Consider the following 25266-nt stretch of genomic DNA (forward strand, 5'->3'; position numbering starts at 1 on the left):
GAACAATCAGAAAGGGACAACAACTAGAAAAAGAAGTGGGTGACTTTAATACACGCTGTGAGCATTTGTAAAACAATATTTATGGTTTGTTCTTCTGACAAGTGACTGCACCAAAATAAAAAGATTAAGAAGCATTGTGGTGTTCCCGGTGTGATGAATGTAAACTACACTACATACGTACTGTATGTAGGCCACGTTATTGGTCCAGGAATGTGAGACTAATTGAGAAGGTTATGAAACCAATGTAAGCTATAATAAAAAACAGTGTGCCTATATATTTAGGAGTAACACAAACTGTCCTTTATTAGAGAAGGATAAGCAACAAGAAAATTAATCATGAATGTATCAGTCTCTGACCAGTCTGCCATTATTATCATTTGGGAATATCGCCACATTAATATCGGAGAGCGTCCTGTATGAACCTGAAGCTGAGACCACGGACGCTGCGCTGCTCATCTCTACTTTTACAGAGAGAGTGGACGCTGACGCGACTCGCAGGTCTGCCGGCAGGCGGCGGTCACCGGTCACCGGTCACTGGCCACAGGGCAACGGCCACACGCCAGGCAGCCTCGAAACAGTACCGTCCCACCGGGAAAAGTCCCACTCCGCATCTGGGTGCCAGTGCAACTATTTAACCATCTGAACAAGTGTAGTAGGGTTTAAATCAAACTCGCGAGAACAATAGTGACAAGTAGGCTAATGGATGTTAATAAAATTAAAGCAGAACAGACGGAATAACTGTCAAACAGGTTTATTCTGGATCAGAAGGCAGCTGATTTGACACATGAGACTCCAGGATTAATCTTAGCCTGGCTGTTAGCCTGCTCCGGACCAGGCTAGCCGCAAAGAATAAATCTCCATGGTTACTTGGCTGGGTTTAATTCAATCCTTTTTCCTGCAACCGAGTCAAAGCTAAATTCATCCAGGATAACTTGGATATCCCGGCTTAATCCCTTATCCTAGTTTCGTGAAAAATGATAATGTTATTAATAATAATTAAATTAATAATAATGATAGTAATGATTATAATGATAATAATGACACCAATAATTATAAAATTAAGTTTAATAACAACAACAATTATTACAACAACAATAAAAGTAATGACAATAGGAACTATTACAATCATGAACCGGTCTGGGTCTCAGGTACGGATTGTATTAAATCTCTCTTCAAGGAACATGGCATTGCTTTTTAAGTGGAGTTCATCAACACAAAGTTTGAAGGTAATTTAATGGTGGTAGGCAATGGTGTTAATTAATACCAAGGTAATCATAACTTTTATATCAATACACGTCTAACTTTAAAGAAACAGTGCAACATTTTGGAAAATCCTCTTGTTTACTGTTTTACAGTCAGAAGATGTGCTGTAAAGAGATCAGCCCATGACATATTTAACCAAGACTATAACAATCCTCTACAGCTGTAAGAAAAGCAAGGTAGTGTTTTGAGACTACTACATCACTACATGTTGGGTTTCTGTGCTCACTGCAGGACTCCAGCAGAGGAGACTAGCGCTCCGGAATCCAAGGTCAATCCTTCACACACCAGAGGAGACCAACCTAACACAGGACCCGACACGCCGCACAGCACACCATCTGATAGCACAGCTGAGAGGTCAAGTTTCTAAATCAGTGACTTCTTTTAAATCCCTTCTTAAAACACATTTTTATAGACTTGCTTTCATGTGATGCAGTCTTTTTATCCTTTTTATCCATTTGCCTTTTCTCTGTTTTTCGCCACTCCTCCTATAACTTGCTATTTGTACTTATCTTCAATCTATTTGTGAATTTCCTTTTTTATGTACAGTATATGTTTTAATGTACCTTTAGAGCTGTCCCATATTTTAATGTGTATGCATGGGTATGTGTACTGATGTGCTGTTTATATTTATGTTTTGTTTCTTCTTTTGTTTCTTCTGTTAAAGCACTTTGTACGCTGTTTTTATAAGTCCTATACAAATAAAAGTTATAATTATTATATCATATATTCTGTCCTTTATACTTTTACAAAGGACAACAAATCTCAGAACTGATAAGAGATAAAAGGGCTCCACGATATAAGGAAAATATCTAAATGCAATTATTTTGACTGATGCTGCAATGGCAATATGATTCGCGATAATGGAACAAATGATCATTTATCATTTCATAATTCTAATTTTCATTGGAAGTATTCAAATTAAAAAAGTAAAAATGATTATAGCATGATTTATGCAAGGATCTGTACTAAACAAAGATTTATTTTTCTTCAGTCAGTAGGATACTGTGCGTAGGCCGGGACATGTCTGCAGCACCACAGTACTTCATTTAGAATGGTGGACGCATGTTTTGCCTTTAACAAATAATGCACCCCAACCTCCACCCACGGCCCTGCAATTTGTCATTGCATATTGCGATTTAAATAAAAGTGCGATTAATTGTGCAGCCCTGACAGATAACAATTTGAGCCAATTTGTTTGTGTGCAGCTGGATAAATGGAGGCCCCACACATATTTACATACTGGTTGAGTCTGCCCAAAATAGAAACTACACCATACAAGAGTGCATTAGTAAGAATATGTAAGTTGTAGTTTTTTAACCAGAGCTTTTAGTCAGTTTGGATGTGTATTTCTTTACTAATTTCAGGTATATTTGTAATGCTTACAATGAAGCCATTTGTATTAGCCATGAGCATATACATTTTTGTGTTACAGTGTAATAATGAAAAAAACATAATCAGTAGTCAAAGTAAGTTTCCTTATTAGCAAATAAAAACAGATCTGATGAAAAGGTCAATTTGTAAGATTTTTACATTTTCAATTACTATTGTGTTTGTCAAATGCCTTTTTTGCATAATGTGTAATTAATACCTTCATTTTTTCAAAATGTATTGAATATACACAAAACATGGGATTTTAAGCAAAACAACCTAACCAAAAGAAATGTATCATGTACTGATTAAGTCCACACAATGCAGTGTACAAGTTTATAGAGCGCAAGCCCGTCCCTTTGAGCAAATTGCAAAAACAAAACCATGCTGACTCTTGGCCCCCCCCCCCCATGGGACATGATGACACCTTCAGGTCAGAACCTGGGACACGTTGAGACACCTTGCAGTGCCCCAGGGACGGGCAGCTGCTTATCATTCAGTGTGCTGTCTCTGTGTAGTGTCTTCTTGCAGGCCTACTCTCAGTACAGAGGTAGCAGATCATACACCACACACTGTGCTCTGGAGAGATCTGGACTCCACTGCTGCTCTGAAAAGGCCTGAGAGCACAGGACCCTGTGGGCAGAAGGAAAGGAAATAGAAAGTTACTGAAACTGTGTGTTAATGGAATTTTACTGTAAGCGTCAATCCTCAAAGTCCAGTCCTACCAGGAAGAAAACAGATACAAAAATTCTGAATGACAGTCAAAAAAGTCTAAAATGCTGAGCTACTAAGTGTAACATTAGAAGTCAGGGTTCGATTAACTCAAAGTTATGGAATAATAAATCAAAACGTTTAATAAATTATACAAAATCATAATTATAAGATAACGAATAATTATGAGCTATTAAATAAGGATTTTTCACTTTTTTATTCATAGTAAACATGCATTATGAGAGAGGAAAAAAAGACTGTCTCATTATTTCAACTAATCAAACTTTTCACTTATCAATTTATAAATGTCATGGATTTAGCATCTCTTGCATCTCGTCAAAATTGTGACATATATATATGTAAAATTCTAGTTTCAGACTACATATTACTATATACAGTACATAGATGGGTCATCAACATGACTCATAAACGGAAAAAAATAGACTGACTATGAAAATAATCTGAAAGGAAACCAGCAAAGCAAAATGAGGAATGAAGATGTTTTTCCACAGCTGTTCATACTTTTTGTGGTTGGTTTGTTACAGAACAATCAAAAGTGAGATAATTTCTCCTAAATTTAAAGGGGTTTAAAAATGGTATGCAATGGGCTGGTCCATAGTCGATCTGTCTGTGCAAATCTATGGTACATGGTAAATATAAATGTAGCTTAGTAGAAGTATTACTGTAAGCAGCATTAAAATGGAAAAACTGAAGTGTAAATACTTTAAAATGACTCCACCACTGTCTCCAGAGGACATGTTCTCAAAATTCCATTTGTTTGGGAAATCAGGGTTTTGGGGGTGCTGCATCACCACCTGGTGGCGAAGCTTTAAAACTGCAATGACAAAAAGTGATAGCTCATGAAAATCTTTGGTTGTTGTTTCTGGTCCATAACATTTTGTATGTCATGTTTGGGGTGTGTAGGATGAAGAGAGGGATACTTTTAGTGATTTTAAACCAAAGAGCATTCCACTCAGTCAAAGAACTTGCTTTGTATCAGCTCTACAAACAAGTGTGCCTCTGTTTACCAGTGTCTACTGCTGGATCAGAAAGGTCTATTATACTTCACCACCTGAAAACCTGACTCCGTAACCGTGGTAAAGTTGGTTCTGTATTGGCCGTTGGACATTTTGCACTTTTGAAAAAACTATTATGCAGCTTGCCCTTTTGACCTATTCATGTCAAAACACTTTTGTTGCACTCAGCTAACTCTCTTACACATTGCACAAAACTTAGTTTTTCAAAAAACTCATCCTTTGATTTTTAAAATAATTTTATGTAAATCTATTATGCGTTTTGACCTTTTGACCTATTCATGTATTCTTTTGACCAAATCATTGTAAGGTAGAGACACGGTGTCCAACATCTCTTTGTCTTTGCCGTATGGTAGCCTATATTTAGTATGATTGTGATTTATGTATCCCTGTTATGAAGAAACAAATAGCCTGTAACTTTTAAGAATTTGGAAAGAGGTTTAGCATAGTCTGTAACTTTGTGGAACTTGGGCCTTTTTTGGCCTTTATGTGCGGTGTATGAACACTTAATGTACTTGTGTTTGTTTTGAAATAATAATCATACATTGTCATCTAGAAAACCGATCCTGGTGTGTCAAGCTCCTTGTTTTAACAGACATTTTGATTATGCATGTATAGCTATTAATATATTATTTACATTGGTTGCACCATGTACGTAACATTTTAGTTAATATGCACACATTCACATAGATTTAGATTTAGCCTACATTTTTCATCGCTGGTTTTTGGAGTTCGCTATGCAGGCCATGTTGGGATAGGTGTATTGTGAAAAAGCTTAACGTGGTTTAATGTACAGTATATAAACAACAATCAATGATTACCAAATTTCTCTCTCATAATGCTCCTCAAAATCATTGGAAACTGTCAAAAAATCTAACTTAAAGTCCAATTAGTAGGGGCGTTATCTGACATTATGCATTTCTGCTTCATTAGTGGTTATGAAGAGCAATAGGAGAGACATTTGGTAATCACTGATCATTGTTTGGGTACATTAAACCATGTTAAGCCAATGTAGAAGAAAAAGTTAATGTGAGATCATTTCTATAATCGTTGGATTGTGTTTTTTTTTTTTAATAATAATAATAATAATACATTTTATTTATAATGCCCTTTACATTTCACAAGGAAATCTCAAAGGGCTACAATTAATAGGGAGTTAAAAACAGTTTCCAGAGTACAATAACAATTTACAAGCAATAATAAAACACCATAAAACTAAAATTAAAACAATAACTATTTAAAAGGCCTTTTGAAATAATAGTGTCTTTAGGCCCTTTTTAAAAGTCTCCACCGTTTGTGGGACCCTCAGGGACTCTGGGAGTGCGTTCCAGAGCCGAGGGGCGACTGCCTGGAAGGCCCTGTCTCCCATCGTAGACAGTTTAGTCCTAGGTTGGAGCAGGCGATAGGTGGAGATGGAGGAGCGGAGGTTTCGTGAGGTGGTGTGTGGGGTGAGGAGTTCACTGAGGTAGGTAGGGGCAGTTCCATGAATGCACCGGTGGGTAAGTAGACAGATTTTGTATTGAATTCTTTGTTTAATGGGCAGCCAGTGGAGGGATTTCAGGACCGGGGTGATGTGATCATATTTGCGCCTTCTCGTCAGGACCCGGGCAGCGCAATTTTGAATATGCTGGAGCTTTTGCAGGCTCCTGCCAGGGATCCGACGAGGAGGGCAGACAGTGTTTGTGACAAAATAGGGCCATGAGTAATTTTGTAATCATTGATTGTTGTTCTTTAAGTTTTTTCCTTAGTAGGCTCTTAGGAAGCAGAAATGCTTACTGTCAGACAATGTCCGTGATAATTGGACTTTGGGTTCATTTTTTTGAGAGTTTTCAGAGGTTATGAGGAGCAATATGAGAGAGAAGTTTGGCGATCACTGATTGTTGTTTAGGTACATCAACCCATGTTAAGCTTTTTCAAGTTGAGCGTTTTAGAATGTCCTGATGGGATATAGTTTGTACACTTCAGCTGTACTTCATGGAGAGGAGGGGCGAGTGTGTGGTCTGCAGAATATTGAACCTGTGTACCATAGTATCTTTAAAATCTACGTGGACCGTGGCTCCCCCTGCCACAGCACCCACTGCCAAAAATCTCCAGGGGATTGCTCAGCAAGTTTAATAGCAATTAAGGCTTACACTTGCTGAGTACAAATGATTTCAATCCTCCATCCCATAGCTTCTTCTAATCCCACTCTTAAACCTAAAGTATCAGTTATTCCTTCATGATCCCGGAGGAGGAAGCCTTTCATTTCGGAGATTGCATATTCTGCTCTGTAACACCCTCCTGAATGGTGTTTTTATTCTTCCTAAGTCTGTAGTAATGTTCATTGCCTTATTTCTATTTGTAGAGCACATTGTGACATTCTGCTCCTGAAAGCTGCTATACAACTAAAGTTAGTTGTTCATTGTCTTTGTTCATAATGGACACAGAAGTCATATGCCCGCTGGTTGAATTATCATATCAATCACACATCACACATCACACAAGACGAGGGTGTAATATGCTTTTCAATGTCTTGCTTTTGGGCCACTCTTGTATACAGAATCAAGGGAGCAATAATAAGAGCAGAGCCATCCACTCCAAGCATAACTGTGTTTCCATGTGTTGCAATAAATAGTTAAATCTGTGATGAGAGTGTACCTGACTGAACTTACTTTCTTACTACTAGTAAGATATAACTGTCCAATAACCCTATGGTGCTGTGTAATGAACATTGGGGTCTGTGTAGACTGTAATGCTTGGAACAGGTATTTCAGTCTTGTTCTCTTACAGAAATTCTTGCACTTCACTTTATTGGCAGTCTAAACTAAATGTAATAACAAGCATTACCAAGGATGAAGTATGCAGCTGCACTGAGGGAGAGGATGATGAGGAAGATGGTGCCTAGACCCAGATCTCCCATGGCACAGGCATTTGGACAGGCACAGTGGCTCTCCACCCAGATCTGCAAGGGTTCCCCAGTGCGGAGTTTCTGGTCCCGGATCAAAGAAGTGGACTGGTTTGGATTGCAGTGGTAATGCACTACTGTCAGCGGCTGCCCCGCATGAACTGGAACAGGAGAAGAACAACAAAATGATCAGTGACATAATTTGTTAGTTGTTAAATATAAACATGTTGGTGTTTGAGCTCACCAAAGTATGAGACAGACAGCATCTTCAGGGTGTCATTGTAGTGGAATTCATTCCCGTCATGTCTTCCATAAGTGATATAGCGGCTAATGTAGCTGTTGAGCCTGGCAAGATATAAAATAACATGGCAAGATATAATATAACAATAGAGGATTGGAACACTTTTTAAAAGATACCATTCAAGGTGAGAGAAACATTAAAGATGCTTTGATGCAAGCAAGAAAAGCAAGAGCTGCTTGGATATGGTGTCTTTGTGATGGTGTTCCAAGGCGAGAAGGTGGGCGGAGCATCCACATTGTTAAGGACTCCTTTGCATCGTCAGCAGGTGTTTTGGGTTCATTAGTGTTTTGCCCCTTAACCTGTATGCTTCACCTAAGTGGGGCAGCAAAGAGCATTTAGCGTTCACCCGCAGTGGGGTTCCAACTGTGGGCTCTCTTCAGCCACAGCCATCTTGAGCTAGTCTCGGCTGCCAGAGCAATTTCCCTGGTGGCTTTCTTCAGATGTTTTGGATCCAGGCCCACCTTCTGTAAGAAAAAGTGCAAAGATGTTGCTGGGAAACCGCGACAGCCGACTTTGATAGAAAACATGGTTGCATTCACAAGAAGAGCCTCCTCGATCAAGTCCTGTTTCTTAGCCTTCTTGAGTGTGTGCGAGATAGCTAGCCTGTCCTCCCATGGAACCGTAAGTTCAGCTGCTAAGATGGTCTTGGTGCTCCTGACCAGGTCCGGACGGAGTGAGGTCGCTGCGATGTCTTGCAGGAAGACGAGCCTACTTCCCAGGTCCACTTACATCTCCCAGACAGAAGCACCCTGTAGAATGGATGGCTGGTGCTTGGCAGTTGCCTTTACCGTAGTTGCCTTCACGCTGGAAGTTGATGAATTTTGGAGACAGTGGTGCCACATTGTTGTTGGCTTTGACCCTCTGCAGATCCACCCAAAGCTCAACTCTATCTAAAAACTTGCTATTCTCCCCAACATGTGTGTGGGCCAGGGGTCAGACTTTTGTGGGGCCCAAGGCAGAAATTCAGCCCATTACCCCCCCTTCCTGACATCCATTATTAGACAGACACACACAGTGTACATAACCATTTTCCAAGTAATTGAAAAACTGTGAAAACCTTTTTTTTTATAATAGAAAGTGCCCCTTGTGGTCACAACACTAACTTTACACATAACATACAATATAATCAGATAGATAGATAGATAGATAGATAGATAGATAGATAGATAGATAGATAGATAGATAGATAGATAGATAGATAGATAGATAGATAGATAGATAGATAGATCAAGAACAAAAACAAGATCAGTCTTCTTAGACTTTATTCACCTTACTTCGAGAAATGTGGTGCCATGGTCCTACTCCATTACAACATGAAAATATTGTACGTTTTACTCTTTATTTCACTTTTAGTCACAGCTATACTTACTAGTTACTTTTCAAATAGAAATTATATTAATAAGCTTAAAATACCATGCATTGTTGAAGATAAAACCAGCTGTGCTCAATCTTTTGTACTAAAAGTACATTGAGCTGACAGCATTTCTGTATATTACTTTTAGGTTTTGGATGTAAGACTTTTACTTGTAATTGCATTTTATCTGTGGCATAGGTGAGTAGAGAATTCCAGCAGTGACCAAAACCAGAGGCATTGACACAAGTAACATCCATTGTCTCATAACTTTTACATGAATTACCCTGAACTACATTTTGCTTTGAAGTGGAAGTTGTAACAATAGGTAATTTGAGTTAGTATGACAGGATAAAAAGTACAGCCATTCTGCATTAGCCTTCACCTGAATTCAAGACTTGTGACTAAAAAGAAAAAACAGATAGGAAGAATCTTGACGTCATACTATATTCACACTCTAAGTGGACAAACTGCAGCTAAACAGCTTAATATGTCTATTGACATATCCAATCAAAATGGAGATGTTACAGAATCTGAATCTGAATATTTACACTCAATATGAGGTTGGAAACATTCTTACAAAACCATTTCTTTTGATTGAAGTCAACAATTGTGATCAACAACATTATAAACAAATAACTATTATGGACTAATTTAGCAAGATAAAGCTGTTGATATTAGTTTCCTTATTGTTAGTAATCCAATATTTTAGAAAAAAAGCTGGTGTCTTGTTCTTCAAAATTTGATAAGAAAGTACATACAGTATCCCTTATAAAATAATTGCTAAAAAAAGTTCTTTTGTTAGGTAAGGAGTTCTGCCCTACAGCATTTTGAACCTAAAACCAGAATGTAAATGGCTACAAAATTCAGAAAACTAATTCTGAGCCTTTTTCAGAAATAGTGCTTGTCAGCCATTGGTCGATCTTGCATAAATCTTGAATTTTCAAGTCATTAATTCTGCATTTTGGAAATGTCTGCTCTTCCATAGATACATATCCAATTTCATTTGTAATTCCACCTCACCTTTGTAATAATGGTCTTGTGGCTCAGTATTAAAATATGTTGTTGGTGTCTTCTATCCTTACATAATTCAATGCAGAATAACATTTTAAAAAATCACGCTATAAGGGTGCCAGGGAAAGCTAAAGACCCTACAATCACTCCTGGTATGCATCCAACACGCTTCATCGGAAAGGCTATAAAAAGTCAGTTTTACTACACAAGCAATTATTTAAATGTCTTGTCTACTCTACCTGACTATGAGACATGCAGCCACGTTGGTACAGTCGGCTCCTGTCAGGTCCTCTGGCTGGGAGAAGGGCTGGCAGGGGCTGAAGGACAGGAGGATTTCTGCACCTACTGGCATGTTCTCTGCTGACACAGGCTTCAAATGCCCCAGGAAACCCTCGGCATCTCCCATAGCATTCAGGTTTATCACCCCGCTCCCATCCTTCATGATACACTTGCAGTTGTTGATTTTGAAGCAGCCCGACTTCTTAGCGGAGTTCGGATGAGGGGAGAGAAATGAGGAAATTTGAAAACAAACTAAGAGCGTGAGGAAGACAGTTTGAAGGCTCATGGTGACAGTGTGCAGTGCACAGGATAGTGACCAGTGTGTTGTTAGGTAATTAAAGAGCAGCTGACAGCATGGTGATGGTAGGAAAGTAATTAGAATAGATGTGATTGCCATTCCGTGCATTCTTAAGGCCCACCATGTTCAAATCAATGTCTTTCCGAATGCAGCAAAACACCTAGCATAACAGAGGAAGGTCCTAGGATTACTGTTCCTGAGAAACTGATGCACTTGAGTTTGGCAAATATAATTTTGCAGTGTTATGAAAACTACAAACACAATTCCATTCAGGTATCTCCGATCCTGGACAAATAAATCCAAAATTATCTGCATGACTAGATATTGAAAGTATAAAAAAATTAATTTGGGTGGACTGATCCTTTAAGTTATGAGAATTCTCTTCAATGTACATCTATTCTTATTTAATATTGATACCTACATTAACCTAGACACAAACATGTATAACAATCCAGAGGTAACAATAGACATCTTCAAGTTGGTATAGTTGTTGTAGTGATAGTGTCTCAACGTTGGAATGCATCCTCAATCTTTTTTTCACTTATCAGTTGCATCCTTTTCATCCCCATTTAGCTTACTCTGCTTTTGATTCTATGATTCTTCACATTAAAGTAACAAAATGTTGTCCTCTCAATAGCAATACAGCCTTTTCACTCTTTGTGTCATTATGAAAGATGTCTGTCATTATAATGTCATGTCGTGCAATGAAGTTCAGCATTTACACACGTTACATAACAGTTTTTTTTACAATTGCAATGACAATTGTTTCAATACTTTTAACAATTTTACTAAACTCTTAATGCACCAACACACCTACAACACACAACTGGCAAAATGGTTAACTTTATGCTCAAAATCACACATTGTCAACTTAACTCCAATATTAATTTTCAAAATACAAAAATACACTAACATAATACACAATGTCTACCAAAACACTGCAAACATGTCTCAAAATCACATAATTCTTCCAAAACACTAACACAACAGGAACATGTAGTCAGTCATAGCCCAATGTCATAAAAAAAACTGTCTGGTGGAATTACAGAAACTGAATTATTTTATGTGTCAGGTCTTATAAAATAGATATTATATTGTGTACATCATAAAAAAAAGTCATAGAATAGTATGTCATAAAAACGTCTTCTACACCACTGTTCTGTAGAGCATCATCTGCCTGTCTCTTGAGCTCTGAGACATCATCCTCTTCTCCTTCCTTCTGCAGGGAACAGGGTTTGTACCTCCGGCTGTAATGGTACAATGTGGAGAGAGAGAGAGAGAGAGAGAGAGAGAGAGAGAGAGAGAGAGAGAGAGAGAGAGAGAGAGAGAGAGAGAGAGAGAGAGAGAGAGAGAGAGAGAGAGAGAGAGAGAGAGAGAGAGAGAGAGAGAGAGAGAGAGAGAGACCAGTTTGTCTCAGATAAATCAGATTATAGAGTGTTAATTGTAAGGCTAACCCCTTGAGATGAATGAACTCATTTTTGAGGGGGTCAGGCGGGTTCAGCTGGAGTCAAGTTTAATTTGTTATCATTGTATTACCCTTGCTATATATTCATAATAATTGTATGATTGTGATTAATGCAAACCCTATATTCAAAATTATCTGCAGGAGTCAAGCGGAAGTCAATCAGGAGTCATAAACACATGTATTTTATATTGTGTTTTGAAGTTTAAAAAGGAAAAATTATAGCAGTTATGTTTTTGAAAAAGAAAATGTACATCCAGAAATATAGACAATCAAAAATGTCACTATGAGAAAGGTTCAAGAAACTATCTTTATTGATACAGGAATATCTTCTTCTTTTGTTTAACATCAACAACAAACATTAAACATGAGATTGTCAATATATAATGAGGCAATATAAAAACTACATTAGTAGTTCATTGTCTTGGTCTTCTGAGGGGAATGGGCAGAGTAAGAAAGTCCTCAGCCAGAGTAACTTCTACACCACTGTCCTGTAGAGCATCATCTGCCTGTCTCTTGAGCTCTGAGACATCATCCTCTTCTCCTTCCTTCTGCAGGGAACAGGGTTTGTACCTCTGGCTGAAGTGGTACAGCACTAGCCTCTGCGCGCAGCAAGCCCGAGCCACCGCTGCCGCCATCTTAGGTGTACTGTGTCCGTGGTCCACTGCTTTCTCTCTGTGCTCATCCCCAAGGGTGGCCTCGTGAACCAGAACGTCCGCTCCATTGCACAACCTCAGCGGTCCTTCCCCAAGAACTGAGCTGCAGTCTCCTAAGATGCAGACTTTCCTTCCAGGAATGGCTTCTTCCAGCACCTCACCCGGCAAAACAACACGCCCGCTCTCCAGAGTTACAGGCTCGCCAGCTTTCAGCTGCCCATAAAGTGGCCCTGGTTTCAGGCCTGGGGGACACAAAATCAGATCATTCACAATAATACACAAGTTCCATTTAGAAGACACTTTCTTTTTAGAAATAGCTTATTGTACCACAGGAGTGTAATAGTATTAGGTGACCTGTGTACATTAGACTTAATTTGGGTAAATGTCATAGTATAGTGCATCATAAAAATGTCATAAAAAAGTCATAGCATAGAATGTCATAAAAAGTCATAGTACAGTATGTCATAAAAACGTCATAAAAAGTCACAGTACAGTATGTAAAATAAAACCATAAAAAGTCATAGTATAGTATGTCACAAGTGTCATAAAAAGTCATAGTATAGAATGTCATGAAAATGTCATAAAATTATCATAGCATAGTAGGTCATGAAATATCTAAAATGTCACATACTGTCCTACATTTGTTCTTTAAGTCATAGTATGGCATGTCATGAAAATGTCATAGAAAGTCACAGTACAGTTTGTAAAATAAAATCATAAAAAGTCATAGTATAGTATGTCATAAAAATGTCATAGAAAGCCATAAGAGTCATAAAATGTCATAGTATACTATGTAATAAAAAAATTTTAAAGTCAGTGTTGTATGACATAAAATGTAAAAAAGTAATTAAAAAGTCATGTGTAGTATGTCATAAAATGTTGTAGTATAGTATGCTAAAAAAAGTAATTAAAGTAAAAGTATAGTACGTCAAAAAACTGTCATAAATAACTCATAGTATAATATGACAAACAAATTCATAAAAACTCATAGTATAGTATGTCTAAAATGTCGTAGTATACTATGAAATAAAAAAATGTCAGTGTTGTATGTCATAAAAAGTAATTAAAAAGTCATAGTATAGTACGTCATAAAAAGTAGTAGAGTATGTAAAAATGTCATAGTATAGTGTGTCATAAAAAAGTCATGGCATTGTATGTCATAAAAATGTCGTAAATAACTCATAGTATAGTATGTAAAAAAAAAAGTCATAGTATACTATGTCAAATAAATGCCATAAAGTCAGTATGTTATTTCATAAAAAGCCACAGTATAGTATATATGTCATACCAATGTCATAAAAAAAAGTCATTAAGAAATCATAGAATAGTACATCATAAAAGTCATAGTATATTATGTCATAAAAATGTCATTAAAGTTATAGTATCTTATGTCATAAAAACTCATTAAAAAGTCACAGCATAGTATGTCATAAAAAGTCATAATAAAGTCATAGTATAGTACGTCATATAAGTCATAGTATAGTATAACCCATTTCAGATACACTGTATGTGATGGGTTAGAGGAATGGAGCCCAGCCTTGCTCTGCTGCTGTTGAAGCATCTCAATGATGGGACACAGTCGGTGAAGTTGCACTTCTTTGCCGTTCTTCTCATTGTCTAATGAGTAGTGGAGCGGGGACAACTAACGATACAAACGGTATCACATTATGCCACTGGATCATATTACAAGGGAGTTAGTGAAAACAAGATCATGTAGTGTAGTTATACATCAGTGTAGTTATACATTTTAATATAAAATTGGAGTCGTTGAGTAAATTTATACTTTTCTGCCATTTTTTGCTACAACTATTCAAGTAAATAAAAAAGAAATCTAAAAACTGACCTAGTTCCTTTAGGATTTCCGTCTTCAGTCTCCCAGCTCGATCGTGCTCCTGAACGCAAAAACCAAAGGAGGGGATGCGGTGAAACAACCTGAAGGCCTTCACCACAAACTTCTTGTCTTCAAAGAGGAGGTAACAGTCGCTGGAGACGTCCAGGGAGATCGTCCTGCCCTGCTGCTCCTGTGAGTGCAGAGGTCCACACTCCGCTGTCATCTGAAGAGACACAGCACAAAACATAAAGACTGCATGCTTCTGTGTGAGTGAAGAACACTGTCACTGTTCTATTGGGCTGAGGAACATTTTTAAATACGTTTAAATAAATGAATGAAAGTCGAGTTTAAAAATTAGGCCGATTTTCTTTGTTGACATTTGGACGCCGAAGTTTTAAATTACACATATTAACATTGCAAAATGGATGCAGATGTGCATTGACCTCACAGAAAGGGAGGGCTTAAAGTATTATGCATGGGGACAATTTACACATGGATTTTGTTAAATGTCATGAATGCAAAAATATGCAAAAGGTATGTTTGCTAGAAGCCCATTTCATGCTTTGGTAGTTAAGGGTGGAGTTGGGTTAAAAAAGAATCCACACCAGTTTTTTGGACCGGGCCTGATTTTTATGGCTTGACCAAAATTATGGAACTGTATTCATAAGTGAGCTATAAAGACTGGTCTTTTTTTACATCAGTGATAAAATAAATGGAATCCAGAGACTAATATCTGCATGATATATTAATATATCGGTTGAAACCTATTGAAAAGAACTTGTATTGTACTTTACACTATAAAGAGGACTAAGGCGTGATTTATTACCAAGCAGGGATAACATCAAAAACAGTCCCATACCTCCAGACTGAGCTGTCCCTCTTCTGGACACTGGTCAGGTGTAGGCTCCAGCTCATGTACTAGAGTAAAATACATAATATAGATGAGAGCAGAGTACATTAGAATTAAGTACAATGAAACATAAAAAAATCTAAATCAATAAAGTCAAATGGTAAATTTATTTGCTGTGTAAAATACAGCAAATAAGGAAGGCTGAAAAAGTGTTAATTTGATAGCTGTGATAAGGTTAAAATCTTGATGATGTTTTGCAAAATATCATCTTTATTGTAAAGGCTACATGTCCTATGAATTGAATTGAAATTGGAAATTCTGGGTGTTTAAGATATATATAGAGCCAATTTTTTCTTGGTATGGGCAGAGATGCCAAATGTACTCAATTCATGTACTTAAGTAGAAGTACTGATTTAACTTCTTTACTCAAGTAAAAGTAACAAAGTACAGGCTTGGAAATTTACTTCCCATGTTTACGTGGGAAGTCAATTTGGGTATGGGTAGCAGTCCATTGTGTACTACACACACACACTCAACCTGCAGGGGATGTCTTGGTAAATGTTTCATATTCTGTATTGTAAACATGTTTGCTACCTAACGTCAATTGTCCGTTTCTAAAAAGATTATAGTTGGATAAAGTAATTTTGACATTAAAGTGACTAAATTAAATAAGTAGTATGCAGAGTTAGAAAAAAAGTAAATGAATCTGAATAAACTGTAATGTCATCTCTTGAAGGTGGCAGTCAGACACCCAAATGCAAAAAACATGCAATTTCCTGTCAGAATGTGCAACCCATACTTTACATTGGCTGTTTCTGCTAAAACTAATGGATTGCCAGTGGTTTCAAGACTGCAGTAGTGTGGACACAGTAGAGCTCAGTTGTACATTTTGGACCTGCCTGCATAAGGGAAGAGCAGCTGTGATCCTGTGAGGCCAAGTGTCACTCTTAGAAAGTGCCGGAGGCCCCGGGGCCCATAGATGTCCACACAGTTCAGATTCTGCTGCTCGGGGTTGGTGTTAAGGCTCACAGTGCAAAGGAGACCAGGCAGACCAAACAGGTGATCTCCGTGCAAGTGGGAGATGAAAACCTTGGTGATTCGACCTGGGTAGAACCATATGAAGCTGGTATAATGGCAGTTTGGAGAAAGAACAGTTTGTCTCAATTAAATAAGATTATGGAGTGTTTATAGGAAGAATAAGCCCTTGAGATGGGGGGGTCAGGCGGGAGTCAAAAGTATATTACATAATTTAGTAAAATCTCTAGTTACACAATAAATTGGGTAAAAAGTGAGTACCGGTGTCATAAAATGTCTTATTGTCTAAAATGTTGAAGTATACAATGTCATAAAAACTGTTAAAAATGTCAGTGTTTTATGTCATAAGTCAGAAAGTACAGTATGTCATGCAAATTTCATAAAAAGTCATAGTATAGTATGTCATAGAAATGTCATAAAAATAGTATAGCATGTGAAAGAAAGTCATAGGATAGTATGCCATATGTCATAAAAAAAATCCTAGTGTAGTATGTCATAAAAAAGTCATAGTATATGTCATAACAAGTCTAATTAAGCTAACTTCCCCACGGAACGAAAAAGTAAGTAAGTACTTACAAGTAATCAAATTATGTTTTTAATAACTTTGGTATTGGAGTTTGGTATTGAAATAACTGTTTATTCAGGCTGTATTTGAGAACTTTAAAAATGTTGTTTTAGTTTCCCACGACGAGGAGTTGTAGTGACTCACCGGCTCGGAGTTGGCTCTTCATCAGCTGGGTCTGAGTTCCCTCCCCGCAGTCAAACAGCCAGCACTCCCCCTGTGTCCGCAGCACCAGGGCCGAGGCGCCGCGCTGAGGAGACGGGTAGGCCGAGCCGGTCCCCAGGAACGTCATATCCATGCTCATTCTTCTAAAATTACAAGGCAACGGGTGGAAACTGTCTACTAGCTAGAGTAGAAGAGGCATGCTAGCCTGTCACTGCCCAATGTGAGGAGACTGCAGATTTAAGTCGCGCATGCGTCACTTTGCATGAGCTAGCTCCATAGACAGTTAAGGCTAGCTCACAGACCGTTAATAAATATACAATCTATGGGCTAGCTCCATGGACAGTGGCTAGCTCATTGACCGTTAATAAATATACAGTCTATGGGCTAGCTCCATAGACAGTGGCTAACTCCATACAAACAGTCACACGGGGATGACGTCACACTCGCGACGGTGCAACGTTCACGTCAAGTCGGACTATCATAATATAAATTCCGCAAGACATTTTAGAGTGTGCCTAATAGTTAGATAGTGGTATTCGCATGTGCACTAAGTATTAATAACACTAGCTGTATTGACGTACATAGGTCTCACTATCACTGAAAGAGAGAGAATACAATTGTTTAACAATAGCAATAGTGAATGGATGGATGGGCTTACAAGAAACCACAGTTGCATAGGTCAGGACCATAGATACAAGAAAGGAAAGGAACAATTCCTTCAGTTTCAATAGGGCCTTCGCCGCTGTAGGCGCATGGGCCCTAATTAAAAATCAGCAGCCAAAGAGCCAGTGTGAAAACTGATTTTATTCTGCACATCTAACAGCATAAACGCATAAACGCTAAGGCAATATTATTCTTTAACAAAAATAAACTCCAGAACCACAGACTTTAAGGACACAGCACTATATGAAGGCACACTTCAATGAAATATGGAGTTACCTTATGTAAAAACTCATTATAGACGATCACGGTTAGTAACAACAACTGGATAGACACATGACCCAACACGTACTGAGGTCAAATTGTTTTTAGTTTCTTTTAAATACAACTAAAGTCAAATGTATGAGTACAAAACGTTGCCTGTATAATATGTTCACAACCTCAAGCTATCAGAGGAAAAACTGCTCACGGAATTCTTTACAAAAAAACAAGAACAAAACAACTTTTTTTTTTTAATTCAGTCCTGTAAGCAATATACTATGAATTAAACAGACCAATTGAAAAATGAAGCAGTTACATTAAAACCAGGCTTAAACACATTTCAGCTGTGAGGGCGTGTGTATGTATTTGTGTCCATTGTATATGGTCAGAATTTCTCAATTCTAACATTTTAAATTAAACACAGAATTGTTGTTCTTTGGCTTAATCACTACGAGAGACTGCATCAGCCTATCAGAGCACAGAGCCAAATATAAAGATCTTATAAACAACCTTGGAAGGTTAACTGTCGGTACTAGGTCTCACTGAGAGGATTGACGATTTCACGTGACAAATAGAATTGATTGATTGAGATACTGTAAGCGCAGTACATCACACTGTAGATGGCATAAATATGAAATATTAGGAAAATAGAACTGGAATATATTTGATGGATATCTTACTTTGAGAACCGCATGTTATGATAAGGAGGTTGTGCTTCTGTCATCTTCTTTAACAGTGACTTTTAAAATGTGTAACTGATAGGAGATCACTATAATCACAAAATGCTCTAGCATTGCTCGGTTTATTCATAGCAAATATATATTTCCAGTAACAATCTATGTGATTATCTTATAGGCAGCACTACTCCTTAACAATGCATGGGTCATTTTGAGACATGACCATTTTTTATTCCCCAGAATATAGTGAACCTGTATTAAAAAGGTCAAGATTTTAATTTTAAGATGTTTGGGTCCCAGCAGGCTGTTTGGGTCACTTTCTTATTATGCCAATAATACGATTTTTGAATCGCTCATGCATCAAACATCACATGTGTGGAACTTGAGGTCTTTGTTTGTTTAAATTAACACTTGTGACCTTTCTGTTTGCCTCTGCCTTTTATGACATTACATGTAATACTATTTATTCATATCTTGCTCTAGACTGTAATCTTTCATATTCTATTTTAGCTTTTTTTTTTAACCTTCTATTTAAGTTTACTCTTCTAAATCTTATTTATGTCTACTTTGTATTGGCTTGTGTTGTTCTTAATGTTTTTTATGTCTCATCTACAGCACTTTGAAAGGTGCTGTACACATAAACGTGCCTAAGGTATTTTTCATCTGTCTGAGTTAATAGGACTGTGTAAGAGTTAGTAACACTGGTCACGGTAGACCAGAAGCTTAGTCTGTAAATATGTTGAACATGTTCCAAGGAGTAAAACCCACAGATCAACCTCTCGAAACACCAGCGGGTGTACTTAACACAACTTTTATAAACAGTCTCAGTTTCTACAAAAGTGTATATATAGTACACAAAATATAATTAAACTACAAAATATCTTGCAGTTTCTTTAAATATTTAAGGTATAGGTTGTCAAATGTTCATAGTTCAGCAATAGGGTTCATTTTTAGGGATGTGTTTTTTTCTTACCACAATTTATTAAAGGAGTGTTCATGACAGGCTGTTAGAGGAATATACAGCACGCGGGGGAAAAAAATATATAAATACAAACCCAAAATAGATTCAGAGAAATAAAAACAATGTGACAAAAGCATTCAAACAAATTAAATGCTGAAGTGGATGTTTTTTTTCCTCTCTCGAGTGTTCTTAGATATCATTTTTATTAAATTTCCCTTCCTAAGATCTCATCATTATTTCCGAGGTCTTTCTTTAGTTGTTCAGGTTAATAACCAGGTATTCAGTTAGGGAATCTCTAGGTAGCTACATATAGTCAAAGTAGTAGTAAGTGCTAGCTAAGCTCTGAATCAGGAGTGTATACAACAACTGTTTTGCATCAAATTAGACTCATCACTACCTAAAATATGGAGTGAGTAACTTTTCAAATTGGTTAAAAAGACAATAGTTTTGTATATTATGTGTGTGTGTGGCATTGGATTAGCATGGCACCCACTTATTTTCAGGTTATTCATGACTAAAAAGAAAGATAGTGGATGATAACACAAACACAAAACAAACCATGGAGTCATTACTGCTTGTAAAAACCCAGCTTAACTTTGAGTGTGTTTGGTTTACTATTCAGCGCAATCTAATTGGCTTAGAGATTGTTAGGTAAAAGTTTGGTGTTTTAGTACATATCAATAACAATAAGGGGCTCCTGCGCACTGCCTGCGTGGCGTAAGCGTGGCGTTTCTGTTGCGTGGTGGCGGCGTGGCGTTTTCTATGTCTTTGCAAACCAGAAACGTGTCTGACGAAGCGCGGCTGCTGCTAGCCTTGTTTGTGCACTGAATGTTTCCCCTTGATACAATTAAATAATAAAATAAAAATAATAATTTTGTTCTGTATTGACAGGTGCAATATATATTTTTTTAAATTACATTTATATCTGCATTCATGCAAACATTAAAATGTTGTTTATTAAATGTGTTTGTTTGTATTCTATTTTGCCTGAAAACACTTCCAACATGCTCGCGTGTCGCATGAAAAATTAGCGTAGATCCTCTTTCTAGCATGCACACGTTTTCTTTTTCGAGCGTGTCACGGAGGCAGGGTGCAAGCTCTAGCCGGTTAGCATGGGAACCAAAATAAAACCGGACATGCCATGCAGCTGACACACTCCCGCCACATAAGTAGTGTGCAGGAGCCCTTATTGTGGCCATTTACTGTAACATAACATGGAATTATGTCTGTTATGTTCTTTTTAAAACAGTATAATCAAACTAAAATGTATCTCAAAGTTGGAACGAGGAAGCCAGATTTCCACACTGCCTTTTCCCATCACCAGATGGCACTCCAGGCACTGGGCAGGTTTGTGATGCAGAGGTGATAAAGAACTGGGACGTGAAGCATAAAATAGCCATTTTCATTCAAATATCCTCTTTCAAATGCCATTTTCCACTCTACCTTTTCAGAGATCTAATAATGCTATTTTAGTGCGAATGCAGGACCAGGGCAGAAGTAATGGACTTCCACTGGACATTCATGTTTGCACTAAGAAAGTTATGATAATCTCAAAAGATCTGCGATTAAGAATTGAGTGGAAAACAAAAGGCGGGGGGGGGGGGGGGGGGGGGGGGGGGGGGGGGGGGGGGGCTACTTCAGACTACTTTACGTCAGTCTTGGGGCTGAAGCTGACAGCTGGCCAGTCATAGGTGTCTGGCAAGAAGGAGTGGTATTGAGTGTCCCACATAGTAGACCTTACAAAGCTATCCTTGTCCACTGGCTCAGGGTAGCGAAACGCCATGCCGTTTGAATAGACAAACTCCACCACCTATAGCAGAAAAAAGAAAGTTTTAGGATGACTACTACTGAGAGGCAAACACAAACTGAACACACAAATGCAAGGACTTTGCAGACGAATGGAAGATAAACTGACCAAAGAGCTAACTAGCTTAAGGTTATAGCTTACTATGTGTGTCAGGCTGTGGTGGAACTGGGTCATGGATTAAGAAAATCCGAGGATGATAGAGGAGGTTTAAGTTAGGCAGGACCAGTTAAGGTTTGGACTCACATTCACATGTTTATCAGTAGCAGACATTTTCAGCTAAGGTTGGGGCATTTAGTATTGCCATTAAGAGAAATTGTCATTTTCAGGAGACTTGCCTTGACAGCCATCCGGACCGAGACCTCTCTGATGTTGGAGAGGGGGGGATAGAGTCTGCCTTCTTCGAGCTCTTTATCTGTCAGCTGCTCTGAAAGGGTCTGGAAGGGATATACAAACCGGTTTAGGCTAAAGATTAGTTTCTGGGGTCAAAAACAGAAACATAAAAACTACTACTATTATTATTATTTGCTCCTTATACAGTGAAGTATTAAAAATAATATGTGCTTTTGAATGAGACAAAATAAGAATAAAAAGATATATGAAAAATAAGAAGTGTTAGATCAAGTGACAGAAATGACCAAACGACCACAACTTAGATTACATCTTTAACATGTCATCACTGTGTGCTAGATGAGACAGATAGAAAAAGTAAGAAGCATGCTCAGCCTTTTATAATCTGCGTATCTGTTAGCTGTTAGTCTAGAAAGAGAGGAAACATGACACCAAATACATACGATACAATTCATGACAGAGTCAGGTAAAAAGTTCAGGATGGGTTCGAGAAAAGGTAAAGATGAAAGTCAGCAAGTTTAAAGAAGAGACTGAGAAGTAGTTAGTAATGACTTCAGACCTTAGCAGCCTCTAAGAATACTGTGTCACTGATGTGTCTCACTCCACTCAGGATCACAGCCAAGGCCACACCTGAAATGCACATACAATATATTTTAAAAAACACACTGAAATTACTTTTTGCATTTTGTTTATTGTCAATAAGTCTCCTTATAGTGCAGACATTGTGCAAACGCTAAGCTCGGGTTTCTTCTTGACACTGTAAGTTATTGACATTTTGTATGTCGAGGGAATTTATACATTTTCCATACTCTCATTAATATAAATTATGAATTTTGTTTTTGCTTTCACCTGGAAAGATGTAAGCATTGTTCCCTTGTCCCGGAGTGATGACGCGGCCATCACTCAGAGTCACTGGACCGAATGGACTGCCACTGGCAAAAAGACATCTACCCTGTGGTACAAAGAAACAAAAAAGGGAAAAGGGTGAGGACAGGGGAAAAAGAAAGGACAATAACAAGAAGAGTGATTTGGCAGCACAGGAACTCTTAATGCCTGATTTCAAAAGTTAGTCAAAAAAAAGAAGCGGAGGACAGGAAAGAAGAAAGAACTGTGTACATCAGTGAGTGTGTAGGCGTCCTCTGCTGTGCACTCTGCTTTATTGGTCGGGTTGCTCAGGGCAAAGATGATTGGCCGTTCGTTCAGGGTTCCCATGACCTTGATGACATCGTGGGTGAACAGACGTCCAGCTCCTGACACACCTGGAAGAAGGAAAGAGAAACTTAGATTTAATGATCGAATGAATACTAAATAGCCTAAATATAAAAGTATAGTTATTCTAGCTCCTGGTTGAATACAATTAAACAAATCATAACACATCATAAGAGCATTATGAATTAATTTGTTCAGTTTAACAACTAAAACACGCATATTCCAAACTGTGAGGCTTTACAGTTACAAGAAATTTCCGTGACACTTTGAAGGTATCTACATAAGAATGACATGACACTGTCATGAACGTTTCATAAACATTATAAACAAGTCATAAACATTTATGACATAACGCTTCTTTTAATAAGTGTCCTTCGGTTTTGTCATGACAAGTTATGGTTAGGTTTCATGTGTCACGTGTTCATGACAGTGTCATGTCACTCTTATGTAGATACCTTCAATTAAAGTGTTACCGCAATTTCAATAAAGAAAATAGCAAGTTCCTTACCAATGATAGCTGTGGGTTTGATGGTGTTGACAGCATCTAGGAAGCTTGGTACAGTCCCTGGACTGTCATGGACAAATGCCTCTTGGTTAGAGTCGGTTTCCTGAGGTCTTCCCTGGTGGCAACAAAACAAAACAAAAAATCAATACAGAAGAAAACCTGTGTTCACAAATTATACAGTGAGCCAGGCAGTAAGCCACAAAGGCATATGACACATGTTCTGGTTGTTGATGTCTTTGTCAAAACAGACTAACCTTTACGAGTAAGCCATGTTTATCGAACATCCAGATCTTCTTTCTGGCCTCAGCTTGGGTCATCCCCCTCTCCATCATGGCCATGACAATCAGATTGGCAATACCAAGGGCAGCCTAAGGTGGAAATTATTGCACAAAGTTACATTTTCAAAGTACTTAGACAGTGTATCCTTAATACAACTTAAAAACCTTATTTTCTAATAAGACAATGCCTAAGATACCTAAGAAAATCTCAAGAAAGGTTTGGTCAATGTTGAGCACAGTTTAAATTATTTTAAGTTCTTAAGAAATGTTGGACTAAAGACTCTACCTTAAATAAACGTAATTTCAACTAAGTAAAGCGCTGTAAGATGAACAGATGCAACAGAACGATAAAATCCGGGCCGCAGTTGGTAGGTGAGTTTAGCCGCCAACAGGCACCCCCAGATGACGGTGCTTTCAGGGGTCATGGAGGTTGAATTTTGCTGAATAAAAGGTGAGCGTCATGTGGCGGCGATGAAAGTTAAGTTTAGGCCCCAAAACCTCAGGAACAGAGAGAATCGTATCCGAACAAAAACTGCACCTCTGATTCATAATTCAATCATTTAATAACCATAAAACACAGAAACTTACCGAATGCTGCAGCTAAAAGCTAATAAGCTAGCGGTAACGGAGGTCTCTTTGGGGTCTTTCTAGCCTCTACAGGTGATTTTCTATCCAGCCTGGAACTTGTGCCTTTTTCAGGGTCGTTGATTATTAAATCCAAACTGTTACATCCAAGATTTATCCACTTGATGTCCATAATTTATCAAATTTTTGCTCATTTCTGCCGCTAGCTCCGTGCTCCGTGTATTCTATAGCTCTCCAATGAACCATTGTGAGTTTATTTACGGAAATGAAGGCACACTCTATGCCTTATATGAAGAAACACTATGTGCCTTATATGGGCGATAGCGAGAGCACAGAGTAAAGAGTTGAAAAAGATAGTATCCTAGTCAAACTAGTCTAATGTCATCAAATATGTTATATAGCGGACAAGATAGATAACTACCGGTTTACAGAGGAGGTTGGCGTCACTGTTTTGAGATTTGGCGTATATTGGGGCCTTTTTTGAAGAAATGTAAATAGTTTGTGTATTTTTGTGGGTGTAATATCAATAAATATGACATCATTATGTTGATTATTTGCATAAATAAATGTCATAAGGGAAAAAGCGTCTGGACTTTTTTTGAGAAAATTTATGTATTTTGTCAAATGTATAAGTTATAATGCTTATTTCTTTACAATGTGACTCCCAAGACATATGAGTAGTGTTTTAGAGAAGACACTGGCTTAGCTTGTAATGCTCTGTGTGTGATATCAAAACACATCTGTAAGATTCATGTTCCGTTTTATTTATTTATTTGTCTTTAAGGTCCTACAACCATATTTAACATTCAAGTGACCTCACTGCAGCACAACTATTCTAATAGCCCAGTTTTTCCTGAAAAAAAATGACATTCATATCTTGACTGTGGACAACAGGGTTGATGTTTTACAAG

At 37.8% G+C, this 25266-nt stretch overlaps 4 protein-coding genes across 6 annotated transcripts in view; 1 reads left to right on the plus strand and 3 right to left on the minus strand.

Moving 5' to 3' along the window:
* The window catches only part of LOC116690165 (uncharacterized), a 55372-nt gene extending 53670 nt beyond the window's left edge, over positions 1–1702 (plus strand). For both annotated transcript variants that reach the window (XM_032516944.1, XM_032516943.1), the window contains exon 5: positions 1495–1702. In XM_032516944.1, coding sequence (XP_032372835.1) covers positions 1495–1630 — 136 coding nt within the window. In that variant the 3' untranslated portion in view covers positions 1631–1702. The remainder of the gene's footprint in view (positions 1–1494) is intronic.
* A 55-nt stretch (positions 1703–1757) lies between these two features.
* LOC116690164 (uncharacterized) lies at positions 1758–10491 on the minus strand. Its single transcript, XM_032516942.1, has 4 exons — positions 10166–10491; positions 7505–7605; positions 7203–7421; positions 1758–3264 (listed from the first exon to the last, which is right to left on the minus strand). The coding sequence occupies exons 1-4, from the start codon at positions 10489–10491 to the stop codon at positions 3128–3130; spliced, it is 783 nt and encodes a 260-aa protein (XP_032372833.1). The 3' UTR covers positions 1758–3127.
* Positions 10492–12295: 1804 nt separating this feature from the next.
* Positions 12296–17488, minus strand: LOC116690163 (zinc phosphodiesterase ELAC protein 1). The gene is made up of 5 exons (XM_032516941.1): positions 17047–17488; positions 16202–16405; positions 15312–15370; positions 14465–14675; positions 12296–12863 (listed from the first exon to the last, which is right to left on the minus strand). Exons 1-5 carry the CDS (start codon positions 17201–17203, stop codon positions 12382–12384), a joined length of 1113 nt encoding a protein of 370 aa, XP_032372832.1. The 5' UTR covers positions 17204–17488; the 3' UTR covers positions 12296–12381.
* A 360-nt stretch (positions 17489–17848) lies between these two features.
* Positions 17849–25266, minus strand: part of LOC116690162 (NAD-dependent malic enzyme, mitochondrial) — a 22466-nt gene continuing 15048 nt past the window's right edge. Inside the window, exons 9-16 of one of the 2 annotated variants that reach the window (XM_032516939.1) lie at positions 23747–23860; positions 23496–23607; positions 22895–23037; positions 22628–22730; positions 22338–22408; positions 21766–21864; positions 21267–21433; positions 17849–21232 (exon numbers count right to left, since the gene is read on the minus strand). In XM_032516939.1, coding sequence (XP_032372830.1) covers positions 21163–21232; positions 21267–21433; positions 21766–21864; positions 22338–22408; positions 22628–22730; positions 22895–23037; positions 23496–23607; positions 23747–23860 — 879 coding nt within the window. In that variant the 3' untranslated portion in view covers positions 17849–21162. Of the gene's footprint in view, positions 21233–21265; positions 21434–21765; positions 21865–22337; positions 22409–22627; positions 22731–22894; positions 23038–23495; positions 23608–23746; positions 23861–25266 lie in introns of both variants that reach the window. The other variant, XM_032516940.1, reaches the window with a different exon arrangement.

Source organism: Etheostoma spectabile, chromosome 5 (genome assembly GCF_008692095.1).
Source record: "Etheostoma spectabile isolate EspeVRDwgs_2016 chromosome 5, UIUC_Espe_1.0, whole genome shotgun sequence".
Classification (NCBI taxonomy): Eukaryota; Metazoa; Chordata; class Actinopteri; order Perciformes; family Percidae; genus Etheostoma; species Etheostoma spectabile.

What these genes read in the sequence shown, in the direction of transcription:
- LOC116690164 (XM_032516942.1), bottom strand. Translation starts at nt 10,491, where the DNA reads ATGAGCCTTCAAACTGTCTTCCTCACGCTCTTAGTTTGTTTTCAAATT. An exon ending in GCTGCATGTCTCATAGTCAG is followed by an intron (nt 7,606 to 10,165) that starts GTAGAGTAGACA and finishes ATATCTTGCCAG; the next exon opens with GCTCAACAGCTACATTAGCC. An exon ending in AGCTGCATACTTCATCCTTG is followed by an intron (nt 3,265 to 7,202) that starts GTAATGCTTGTT and finishes TTCTGCCCACAG; the next exon opens with GGTCCTGTGCTCTCAGGCCT.
- LOC116690163 (XM_032516941.1), bottom strand. Translation starts at nt 17,203, where the DNA reads ATGAGCATGGATATGACGTTCCTGGGGACCGGCTCGGCCTACCCGTCT. An exon ending in GAAGAGCCAACTCCGAGCCG is followed by an intron (nt 16,406 to 17,046) that starts GTGAGTCACTAC and finishes GGTTCTACCCAG; the next exon opens with GTCGAATCACCAAGGTTTTC. An exon ending in AGGGACAGCTCAGTCTGGAG is followed by an intron (nt 14,676 to 15,311) that starts GTATGGGACTGT and finishes GTGTCTCTTCAG; the next exon opens with ATGACAGCGGAGTGTGGACC.